General features: G+C 44.2%; 1 protein-coding gene across 1 annotated transcript; it reads right to left on the bottom strand.

Moving 5' to 3' along the window:
* Window positions 1-2654: 2654 nt before the first annotated feature.
* On the bottom strand, window positions 2655-6624 carry LOC136155995 (transmembrane emp24 domain-containing protein 9). The gene is made up of 5 exons (XM_065918306.1): window positions 6407-6624; window positions 6133-6233; window positions 5255-5380; window positions 4751-4897; window positions 2655-3473 (listed from the first exon to the last, which is right to left on the bottom strand). The coding sequence occupies exons 1-5, from the start codon at window positions 6588-6590 to the stop codon at window positions 3324-3326; spliced, it is 708 nt and encodes a 235-aa protein (XP_065774378.1). The 5' UTR covers window positions 6591-6624; the 3' UTR covers window positions 2655-3323.
* Window positions 6625-12369: the final 5745 nt, after the last annotated feature.

Raw genomic sequence — 12369 nt, 5'->3', positions numbered from 1 at the left:
AATTTGCTGGCATATTGAGTGCAGCACTTTCACAGCATCGTCTTTCAGGATTTGAAATAGCTCAACTGGAATTCCATCATCTCCACTAGCTTTGTTCGTAGTGAAGCTTTCTAAGGCCCACTTGACTTCACATTCCAGGATGTCTGGCTCTAGGTGAGTGATCACACCATGGTGATTATCTGGGTTGTGAAGATCGTTTTTGTACAGTTCTTCTGTGTATTCTTGCCACCTCTTCTTAATGTCTTCTGCTTCTGTTAGGTCCATACCATTTCTGTCCTTTATTGAGCCCATTTTTGCATGAAATGTTCCCTTGATATCTCTAATTTTCCTGAAGAGATCTCTAGTCTTTCCCATTCTGTTGTTTTCCTCTATGTCTTTGCATTGATCGCTTATCTCTCCTGGCTATTCTTTGGAACTCTGCATTCAAATGGGAATATCTTTCCTTTTCTCCTTTGCTTTTCACTTCTCTTCGTTTCACAGCTATTTGTAAGGCCTCCTCAGACAACCGTTTTGCCTTTTTGCATTTCTTTTCCATGGGGATGGTCTTGATCCCTCTCTCCTGTACAATGTCACGAACCTCTGTAAAACCTTGACAAATCCAGCCTTGATTTAGCTGATGACAAAGGCAAGGGTGACCCCTGCAGAAACCAGTCAGGTAAGGCCAATGATGGAAACTGGGAGATGGGACCAGCTTGGAAAGCACAAGCCCACCTTAAGGGGACTGTTCAACCCAGCTAATTGTTGTCATCTCAGAATGAAGGCCCTCTAGTATCAGATGTACCTCAATAAATCAGATTTCATGTAAAAATCCAAATTAATAATTTTTTAAATAATTTTATTTTTTGACTGTGTTGGGCCTTTGTTGTTCTTTGACCTGTCATCTGGTTGCTATAATAAGCGGGAGCTACTCTCTAGCTCTCATTGCAGTGGCCTCTCTTGTTCTGAGCACGGGCTCTAGGGCTCCCGGGCTCTAGGGTACAGGCTGAATAGTTGTGGCACATGGGCTTAGTTGCTCCTTGGCAAGTGGAACCTTCCCAGATCAGGGGTCAAACCCATGTTTCTTGTATTGACAGGCAAATTCTTCATCACTGAGCCACAGGGAAGCCCCTTAACTAATTTTAAACTATGACATCCAGTCATGTTGATAATTAAGACTCTTAATATGATGGGATGAGAATGACACTTTCTTTCTGTGCGCTCTTAAAAACCCAGGGCCCCAGTCTAATCATGAGAAAAACATCAGAGCACTTGCAATTCAGAGAAATTCTACAAAATACCTGACCAGTACTCCTGAAAACTGTGAGGTCAATAAACAAGCAAAGTCTGAGAAACTGTCACAGCCAAGAAAGGCCCAAGGAGAAAAGACAATTAAATGTAACAATGGTATCTCCTACCTGAGCTCTTGGAACAAAAAAGACACAAGTTAACAACTAAGGAAATCTGCATGAAGAGTGGACTATCCCTATTGGTTCACCCTAGAGAAATGGCAACCCACTCCAGTATTCTTGCCTGGGAAATCCCTGGTGGTCTTATATAACTGTAATGACTGAGCATACCCCTATTGGTTGCTTCATTTTTAACAAACATACCATCCTACTGCATGGTGTTAATAATAAGGTTAACTATCGTCACAGTTTTTCGATCATTTAAAACTGTTCTTAAATTTTTTCCCCCCTAAATGTGGTCTAGGTAGCAGTATGTGTTCAGACCACATTCTCCTAGCAGTTCTAGTCCCCAAACTTGCCTTCCCACCCATCTAATTACACAGTTAAGATTGTTGTCATTTAGTCACTAAGTCATGTCTGACTCTGCAAACCCATGGACTGTACCCTGCCAGGCTCCTCTGTGGATGGGATTTCCCAGCCAAGAAGTGGGTGCCATTTCCTTCTCCAGGGGATTTGCCCGACCAAGGGATTGAACTCAGGTCTCCTGCATTGGCAGGATTCTTTATGACTGAGCCACAAGGAAATTAACCTTCCTCATATTTATTTTCACAGGGTTCTAATACTCAAACTTTGTTGAACACTTGGCAATGTCCAAACCTCTTACCTGGGATTCAACTTTCTAATACTAACCAACTTTCCTTTCCAGCTTTCTCATTGGCCCCTCAACTCTAGCTGAAACAATGCCCATCTATCTCTACACCAGCTATTTGCCTCTGTTCCCTTCAATTACCCCTGTCCGCCTTCTTTTATCAGAATCCTTCCTCTCCTTCAAGGTCTTTGTTGAAATGCCATGCTATCGGTTAAGCCCATCAGTACCTTCCTCTTGACCCCAGCCCAGGGCTTCCTGTTCTTCCCACACGTGTTGCACTCCTCTGATCAATGCACACTACCTTCACTAGCTGGGCACTTTTTTGAAGCACCAGACAATTCTGTCCACCTGCTTTGAACAGGCAGGTGAGATGGCAAATGCATAGAAGAAATGGTGTGGATCTTAGCACCAACGGCACAACTTAGTGTTGCATGATTTTGGGCAAAACACTTCCACTAGAAGGTATGGAGAGGATGAAAGCAATGAAGTCCACAGGTGGGTACTCGTCTTAGAACATGAAGTGCTTTGCCCACTGGAAAAACTTGACATCCCCTCAAGCACCCTACATTGCTACGCCCACGGGCAGTAGAATAACTTTACACTGAACAAGAAGTCAATTTTTTTTTTTATTGGGAAACCAATGTAACAAACCTAGACTTATTGAAAATGAAATCAGTAACTAAGACTCTGCAGGCCCCATCCCCAACCAGCACCAAGGCCTCTGCTTGGCCTGACCCCAGCTTCTTTAGTCCCCAAAAGAACAACCACGTGAAGAACCTGGGGTCAACCTCAGGGCTACTTTCCCACACTGCAACTCCCCATACCCCACCCTCAATTGACACACCCCAGATCAGCAGGCTGGGTCTAGGCCCAAGGAGGGAATAGTGAGGTTTCCTGGGTGGCAGGGAATCACAGCTAAGCCCCAACCTGGTCAAAATTCCAAGTTAGCAAAGGAAGACAGAAGGAAGACTGGCTTGCCCACCCCCTCCCCTCCCCCCAGTCATCCCAGACAACAGGCTCACATCCCTGATCAGTAACACTGTGATTCTGAGGTGTCAGTAGGGCTCCCAGTGGCTTCACCAGATTACTGCAAAGGGTCCAGGGGAGGAGGCAGGCATTTATCCAACCATCTGCTCAGTATTAGCCAGCCAAGCTGCTGCCCTCGCCTTGGGCTGTGGCCCCTCTCCCCTCCAAATACCCATGGCTAGGAACCAGTTCTCCTGCCAGAGAGAAGTCAGTCCAGGAGGCCCTTTCTTCCCCAGCCAGGGAGGAAGGCTGGCCTGGGATGGCTACACCAGCTTCTTGGCTTCAAAGAAGCTCTTGAGGTGTCTCATCTGCCAGACACCGATGGCTACGAGGATGAGGGTCTGCAGGATGGACCACCACAGCACCCTTTGGTTGGTGCTCTCGCTGGTCTGCCGGAAGCGTTCCTCTCGCCACTGTGGGAAGGGAAAACAGACAAGAAGCCTGAGTTGCCTGGGCCTCATCTGGGCCACTGGAACCACTGGGTTCCCTCCCCAGAGGATGCCCCAGGACCAACTAACTTTGCCCAGGTTCCATTTGCAAGTGTCTGAAAAGAACCACCCCACCTGGAAATGAACTGTCTTCATCCTCACCAGCCATATGCCCCTGGGTAACCCACTCATTTCTCCTAGGTCCACTGGCTCATCTGTCAGGTACAGCCCTCACCTGGTCCTACCCTGATGCCTGGAGGAGTGGTAAAGTGGCTGTAGCATTACTCTATCAGACAGAGCTGTCCTGGGATGCTCAGAAATGGATTTGCTCTGAGCCCTCTGCCTGAGTCTCCCAAACTGCTCCTTGCATACTGTGTGTACAGGTTGCAAATTGGTGGTCCAGGGGCTGAATTGAGCCCACACATGTATTTTATAGACTCACACAATGTTTAGACAACATTTAAAACTCAGAATTTTTTACATTTAAAAAAAGCCAAAAACCTGGACCTCTAAGTATCTCTCAAAACCCTGGGCGAGCAATTCTGCAATGCTGTCCTCAGTTGACAACAGAAGCTGTTCCCGTTTAGACAGGCTGCTATTCTACCAGTCTTCATGGTCACAGATCCATTCACGGTACAGGCCTGGCTCTGGGACACAAGTGAATTTGAAACCCCTAATCCTGCGAGCACTGGGAACCACGGAAAGAACACCCAAGGTGTTGGTATCAATTCCTGCTCTGTCACTTTGTGTGGCTCCTCATAAGACAATGACAGCCTCTTTTTTTTGTTGTTGTTGGTTTTTGTTTTTTTTTTTTTTCAAATTTTCAATAGCTTTTATTTTCCTGTAACATATATAAAAACAAGTCTAAATTGATAAATTCCAATAGCCAAACTTTTCACCATTTTGAAAGAAAAGTTATATTTGACAACCTGCAATAAGTTACCAATTTAATTATTTTAATAAGTTAACTTTTTCTGATTCTACCTTAGAAATTAGAGAAAAATTTTACCTTAATAGGATTTGTCCTTCCAGAATTTCTTTTAATCTCCAAATTTATAACTGTATAAAAATCAATGACAGCCTCTTAAGAGACTGTCTTCTCAATTACAAAGTAGAGTTAGTAATACCCATCCCACCTTTTAGGCTGGCAGTGCAGCACAGACACAGAAGTCCCTTGGATTCACAATGAATCTGATGTGCAACTCCAAGCTAAGACAGTGGGCAGCCTCTGGGAAGACGCCCACTGCTCCTCAGCCACTCACCCGCTGGTAGTTCTGCTCTTTCTGGATCTGCTCCACTTGCTCGACCAGCTGTCGCACTCGTAGCTGCAGCTCACTTAACTTGTCTTTGGCAGCAATTTCTGCATAGTCGTTGGCATGTTCACCTACCTGGATGTCCAGGTGAACTCTCTGGAGACAGACAAGACCAGGAAGGTTGGGAGAATCAGGTAGCCCTGCTCTGTCTTCCTGCCAGGGCCTAACAGCTGGTCCTCCCACCTTTCTTCATATGTTCATTTAGCCAACACTGACTGAGCTGTCCTCAGTGTCTGGCCCTATGGGGCTCTAGGCCCAAAGGCAAGAATAAGCCTTGGCTGATGCTTTCACCAATGCATATACAGAAAGCTTTTCAACCACCCGCTTAATGTTGTCTGGAAACCCAGTTGTATTAAGAGACACAAAATCTGACATAGTCACCTACAGTACCACCAGTTAGTTCCCAGTCTTGATGAGCCATAGGTTGAAAGAATCCAACATGGGTCCACTTACCAGCATGCCTCCAGCAAAGAGAGAGAACTTGGTGGAATTGGAGTGAAGACAGATCTGATGCTCACCAGGGGTATGGGAGGTGAAGGTGAATCTGCCTTCAGAGCCATACTGCCGGGCCAGGATAACCTGGAGAGCAGAGACTTCAATGAGCATTACAGTAAGGATAAGGCTGAGTGGTGCTTAAGGCTCTAAGTCCCTTAAAAGTTGACAAGCAGAGACATCCCACGACACTAAAAGTTTCAATGCTGCTTAGCAGCAGTTGCCAAAAACTTGCCTTTGAGCTATCTGGAGAAAGGGTGAAGAGACTGACATGAAGTTGGCATGTGGCCACTCTTGGAAAGGTCTTTACTTTATTCATAACTCATGCCCTTTCAACTCTTTCACTGTGATTCTTGCAAGTGAAAGGTGACAGCGAAACGGTTTTGTTTGGTTGGTTTTGTGATGTGGTTTAATATTCTTATTTGTCAAATTAACAGCTGCTCATTCTTTTTGGAAACTACCCTGTTCCCTGATATCCTAAGGTCTATAGAGTCAACAAAACTCTTTGGTTTCCAGTACCACAATTAATCTACCCATCACATCTGTTAAGATGGATGAATTTCTATTTCACAGACCTAGAACAATGGCTCAGGAAAAGCAACTTACTTGAATTCACACTGAGATCAGTAACAAGTTGACAGAAGCAGCTAGCACTGAAACAGCCCAAGGTTAGACTGGAGTAAAAACGCAGGTTCTTCCCATAGTACTAACTGCTTTTTTTTTCTTTTTTTACCAGTTGAGCAGATGCGGAAACTATGAGAGGAAGTACCAGTGCCTGCTTGATCTGGCGCCCAAGTGCAGAGCGGGGTGGGGGGTGCGAGGCTAAGGGGCCAACTCACTTTATCCTCTGGGTCTTTAACCTCCACGAACATGCCAAGTCCAGGGGTGGCCGGCTGGTACTCCTCTCGCTGCTTGTCATACAGCTGCGTCCGGTAGTTTCCTGGAGGGAATCGGGGCGAGCCCAGTCTGAGGAGCGCGAAGTGGCGCCGGGTCCACGGTGGCCAGGGTACTGCGAGGCAGCCTGCTCCCGGCTCTGAAGACGTGACTCTCCCGCACTCCCCCCACCCCCACCCCAAGACCGCGGTCTTGAAAACTCTCTCCCTTCCCCCGTACCTATAACCATGGTCTCGTCCGGAATCTCCTCAATAAAGCACTTTTTTTCCGTCTCCCCAATGTGGAAGTATAGCGCGCCTCCGCGGGCCGCAAACCACAACAGTAGTAGGAGGACCCGAACGACCCTACCCAACCGGGAGCCAGGGCAGAGCCCGACGACCCACAAGCTCCGCTCAGCAGCCATCTTGCCCCACCTGCCCGCGCAGGCGCAGCGTGCCGCGCCACGTAGCCCTGCCGCCGCCGCAGGACCTGCCGGGACAGCGAGTTCCGCCGGGTGGACTACAAGTCCCAGATGCTCCGAGGCCGCGGCGCGGCAGTACCTGATTGGGGCGTCGCTTCTATCTAGGGCTGCAGAATTGGATTTTTTTCCCCTTTAACTCTCATCGCCGCCCAGTGACTGGTGTTGATTATCAGTTTGTTTTGTTTTGTTTTACAGATGGTGAAACTAACGTACTTTGAGTCGGCAAGCGAGTTATAAGGGACAGGAGACTAACCTAAGATGCTTGACTTCCCTGGGCATAGGCTCTGCCGCTCTGGGCTTGCTTCTGCTTGTGTTTTCCTGTGCTGTTTTAACTACATGCTATATCACTGCTGTTGTAACCACCACTTAGAATTAACAGATAATTACAGAATTAACAAATGATAACATTTTATGATAATACTTTTAGGTATTTTTAAAGTTAAGCTTTTTAGAGACATCCCGATCTTCCCTGATAGCTCAGCTGGTAAAGAATTAGCCTGCAATGCAAGAGGTGGGGAGGAGCTGCTGGAAAAGGGATAGGCAACCCACTCCAGAGTTCTGGCCTGGAGAATTCCATGGACTCTATGGTCCACTGATATATATATTCCATGGACACGTATATCCTATGGGGGATCACAAGGAGTCGAAAATGACTGAGTGACTTTCACTGAGGTATCAACATTTGATATAAGTTCCCATCAGGAAGCTTCCATAAGCCTCTTATCCTTGTCCATCAGAGGGCAGACAGACTGGAAACCACAATCACAGCAAACTAACCAAACTGATCACATGGACCACAGCCTTGTCTAACTCAATGAAACTATGAGTCATGCCATCTAGGGCCACCCAGGATGGACAGGTCATGGTGGAGAGTTCTGACAAAATGTGGCCCACTGGAGAAGGGAATGGCAAACCACTTCAGTATTCTTGCCTTGAGAACCCCATGAACAGTATGAAAAGGCAAAAAGATAGAACACTGAAAGACGAACTCCCAGGTTGGTAGGTGCCCAATATGCTACTGGAGATTAGTGGAGAAATAACTCCAGAAAGAATGCAGAGACAGAGCCAAAGCAAAAACAATACCCAGTTGTGGATGTGACTGGTGATGGAAGTAAAGTCTGTTGCTGTAAAGAGCAATATTGCATAGGAACCTGGAATGTTAGGTCCATGAGTCAAAGTAAATTTGAAGTGGTCAAACAGGAGATGGCAAGAGTGAACATCAACATTTTTGGAATCAGTGAACGAAAATGGATGGAATGGGTGAATTTAACTCAGATGACAATTATGTCTACTACTATGGGCAAGAATACTTTGGCTACCTAATGCAAAGAACTGACTCTTTTGAAAAGACCCTGATGCTGGGAAAGATTCAGGGTGGGAGGAGAAGGGGACAGAGGATGAGGTGGTTGGATGGTGTCTCCGACTCAATGGTCATGAGTTTGGGTAAACTCTCAGAGTTGGTGATGGACAGGGAGGCCTGGCGTGCTGCAGTCCATGGGGTCGAAAAGAGTTGGACAAGACTGAGCAACTGAACTGAACTGAACTGTGGGCAAGAATCCCTTAGAAGAAATGGAGTAGCTATAATGGTCAACAAAAGAGTCTGAAATGCAGTACTTGGATGCAATCTCAAGCACAACAGAATGATTTCTGCTCATTTCCAAGGCAAACCATTCAATATCACAGTAATCCAAGTCTATGCTCCAACAAGTGATGCTGAAGAAGCTGAAGTTGAACGGTTCTGTGAAGAACTACAAGAACTTCTAGAACTAGCACCCAAAAAAGATGTCCTTTTCATTATAGGGGACTGGAATGCAAAAGTAGGAAGTCAAGAAATACTTGGAGTAGCAGGCAAATTTGACCTTGGGGTACAAAATGAAGCAGGTCAAAGGCTAATAGAGCTTTGACAAGAGAACACATTGGTCATAGCAAACACCCTCTTCCAACAACACAGGAGAAGACTCTACACATGGACATCACCAGATGGTCAACACCAAAATCAGATTGATTATATTCTTTGCAGCGAAAGATGGAGAAGCTCTATACAGTCAGCAAAAACAAGACCGGGAGCTGACTGTGGCTCAGATCATGAACTCCTTATTGCCAAATTCAGACTTAAATTGAAGAAAGTAGGGGAAACCACTAGACCATTCAGGTATGACCTAAATCAAATCCCTTATGATTATACAGTGGAAGTGACAAATAGATTCAAGGGATTAGATCTGATAGACAGAGTCCCTGAAGAACTATGGATGGAGGTTTGTGATATTGTACAAGAGGAAGTGATCAATAGCATCCCCAAGAAAAAGAAATACAAAAAGGCAAAATGGTTGTCTGAGGAGGCCTTACTAATAGCTGAGAAAATAAGAGAAGCTAAAGGCAAAGGAGAAAAGGAAAGATATACCCATTTGAGTGCAGAGTTCCAAAGAATAGCAAGGAGAGATAAGAAAGCCTTCCTCACTGATCAATGCAAAGACATAGAGGAAAACAATAGAATGAGAAAGACTAGAGATCTCTTTAAGAAAATTAGAGATACCAAGGGAACATTTCATGCAAAGATGGGCTCAATAAAGGACAGAAATGGTATGGACCTAACAGAGCAGAACAGATGCAGAAGAGGAGGCAAGAATACACAGAAGAACTAGACAAAAAAGATCTTCACGACCCAGATAATGACGATGCTGCGATCACTCACCTAGTGCCAGACACCCTGGATTGTGAAGTTAAGTGGGCCTTGACTTCTTAACTATGAACAAGAAGCATAACTATGAACAAAGCTAGTGTAGGTGATGGAATTCCAGTTGAGTTATTTCAAATCCTGAAAGATGATGCTGTGAAAGTGCTGCACTCAATATGCCAGCAAATTTGGAAAACTCAGCAATGGCCAAAGAACTGGAAAAGGTCAGTTTTCATTCCAATTCCAAAGAAAGGCAATCCCAAAGAATGTTCAAACTACCACACAATTGCACTCATCTCACATGCTAGCAAAGTAATGCTCAAAATTCTCCTAGCCAGGCTTCAAAAGTATGTGATCTGTGAACTTCCAGATGTTCAAGCTGGATTTAGAAAAGGCAGAGGAACCAGAGATCAAATTGCCAACATCCATTAGATCATCGAAAAAGGAAGAGAGTTCCAGAAAAACATCTATTCTGCTTTATTGACTATGACAACGTCTTTGACTCTATGGATCACAACAAACTGTGGAAAGTTCTTAAAGAGATGAGAATACCAGACCGCCTGACCTGCCTCCTGAGAAATCTGTATGCAGGTCAAGAAACAACAGTTACAACTGGACATGAAACAACAGACTGATTCCAAATCGAGAAAGGAGTATGTCAAGGCTGTATATTGTTACCCCACTTATTTAACTTATATGGAGGGTACACCATGCGAAATGCCAGGCCAGATGAAGCACAAGCTGGAATCAAGACTGCTGGGAGAAATATCAATAACCTCAGATATGCAGATGACACCACCCTTATGGCAGAAAGTAAAGAAGAACTAAAGAGCCTCTTCATGAAAGTGAAAGAGGAGAGTGAAAAATTTGACTTGAAACTCAACATTCAGAAAACTAAGATCATGGCATCTTGTCCCATCACCTCTTGGCAAATAGATGGGGAAACAGTGGAAACAGTGACAAACTTTATTTTCTTGGGCTCCAAAATCACTGCAGATGGTGACTGCAGCCATGAAATTAAAAGATGCTTGCTCCTTGGAAGAAAAGCTATGACAAACCTAGACAGAATATTAAAAAGCAGAGACATTAATTTGCCAACAAAGGTCTGTCTAGTCAAAGCTATGGTTTTTCCGTAGTCATGTATGAATGTGAGAGTTGGACTATAAAGGAAGTTGAGCACTGAAGAATTGATGCTTTTGAACTGTGGTATTGGAGAAGGCTCTTGAGAGTCCCTTGGACTGCGAGGAGATCCAACCAGTCCATCCTAAAGGAACTGAGTCCTGAATATTCATTGGAAGGACTGATGCTGAAGCTGAAACTCCAACACTTTGACCGCCTAATGTGAGGAACTGACTCATTGGAAAAGACCCTGATGCTGGGAAAGATTGAAGGCGGGAGGAGAAGGGGATGACAGCGGATGAGATGGTTGGATGGCATCACCGACTCGATGGACATGAGTTAAGTAAGATTCGGGAGTTGGTGATGGACAGGGAAGCCTAGCATGCTACAGTCCATGGGATCGCAAAGAGTTGGACACGACTGAGCTACTGAACTGAGGGACATCCCTGGTGGTACAGTGGCTGGGAATCTGCCTGCCAATGCAGGAGATGTAAGTTGGTTCCCCGGTCTGGGAAGATTCCACTTGCCAGGGAACAACTAAGCCTCTGCATGCCGCAACTAGTGAGTAGGATGTCACAACTACTGGAGCCCATGTGGGGTAACTACATAAGCCCCAGCACCTAGAGCCTGTGCTCCCGAAGAGGAGAAGCCACTGCGAAGAGAAGCTCCAACAGGGCAACCAAAGAGTAGCCCAAGCTCACTGCAACTAGAAAAAGTCACATCAATGAAGATATAGTGCAAACAAAAATAAATAAATAAATATTTTTTAATTAAAGTTTTTATATTGAGATAATTATAGATTAACATGAAATTGTGAGAAGCAACTCAGAGATCCAGAGTGCCCATTACTCAGTTTCCCCCAATGGTATCATCTTGCCCAAGTACAACACAATATCACAACTAGGATATTGACATTGATACAGTCCAGACACAGTAGTTCCATCACCACAAGAATATTTCATGTTGTCCTTTTATAGCCACACCCACTTCCCTACCCTCTCACCCTACCCCTAACTCCCTCTTACCTCAGACAACCACTAACCTGTTTTCCATTTCTATAACTTTGTCATTTCAAGAATGTTATATAAATGGAATCATACAGTATGTAACTTTCTGAGATTGGCTTTTTTCACTCAGCATAATTTCCGAGATTTATTCAGCTTATTACATGCACCAACTGTTAGTTTCTTTTTATAGTAAAGAATAACCATTACAATGTATAAAGATAAAATTTTGTAATAAACAACTGAAAGGGGTGAGAAAAGAGCTGTTAAAGGAGCAGAGTTTTTATATGTTATCGAAGGTAAGCTGATATAAATTCAAATTAGAGTGTTATAACTTTAGGATGTTAAATATAATCTCCATGGTAACCACAAAGAAAATAGCTAAAGAATATACACAAGGGACTTTGCTGGCAGTCCAGTGGTTAAGATGCCATGCTTCCACTGCATGAGACACAGCCTCAGTCCCTCATTGGGGAGTTAAGATTCCTGTGTATGGCAAGGTATGGCAAAAAAAAAAAAAAAAGAATGTACACAAAAAGAAATGAGAAAGGAATTTTAATGTTTCACTACAGAAAGTTATGCAAAAGAAGTAAACACAAGAAATGAGGAACAAAAAGCTATAAGGGAAATAGAAAAAAATTGCAAAATGACAGAGGTAAGTCCCGCCTAATAAGTAATTATTTTAAATGTAATTTATTAAATGTAAGTAGATTAAACTCTCCAGTCAAGCCAAAGATTGGCAGGATGGGTAAAAAACAACCCAAATATATGCTATTTGCAAGAGGCTCATTTTATTTCATTTTACTTTTTAAAAATTTTATTGGAAAAAAAATTTATTTTGGAAGAACTCACTACATCAGGTGACAAAATTCCAAAATCAAATTGCATGAAAATAGACATCACAGTTTCTTTTACAATAGGTGAG

The sequence above is a fragment of the Muntiacus reevesi genome, chromosome 1, assembly GCF_963930625.1.
Source record: "Muntiacus reevesi chromosome 1, mMunRee1.1, whole genome shotgun sequence".
Classification (NCBI taxonomy): domain Eukaryota; kingdom Metazoa; phylum Chordata; class Mammalia; order Artiodactyla; family Cervidae; genus Muntiacus; species Muntiacus reevesi.
Note: the sequence above shows the minus strand (reverse complement) of the source record. Positions and strands in the feature narration are given on the sequence as shown.

Coding starts and splice junctions, on each gene's coding strand:
- LOC136155995 (XM_065918306.1), bottom strand. CDS start 6,590: ATGGCTGCTGAGCGGAGCTTGTGGGTCGTCGGGCTCTGCCCTGGCTCC. Junction 5,381..6,132: donor TTAAAGACCCAGAGGATAAA/GTGAGTTGGCCC, acceptor TCTGCTCTCCAG/GTTATCCTGGCCCGGCAGTA. Junction 3,474..4,750: donor AAGAGCAGAACTACCAGCGG/GTGAGTGGCTGA, acceptor CCCTTCCCACAG/TGGCGAGAGGAACGCTTCCG.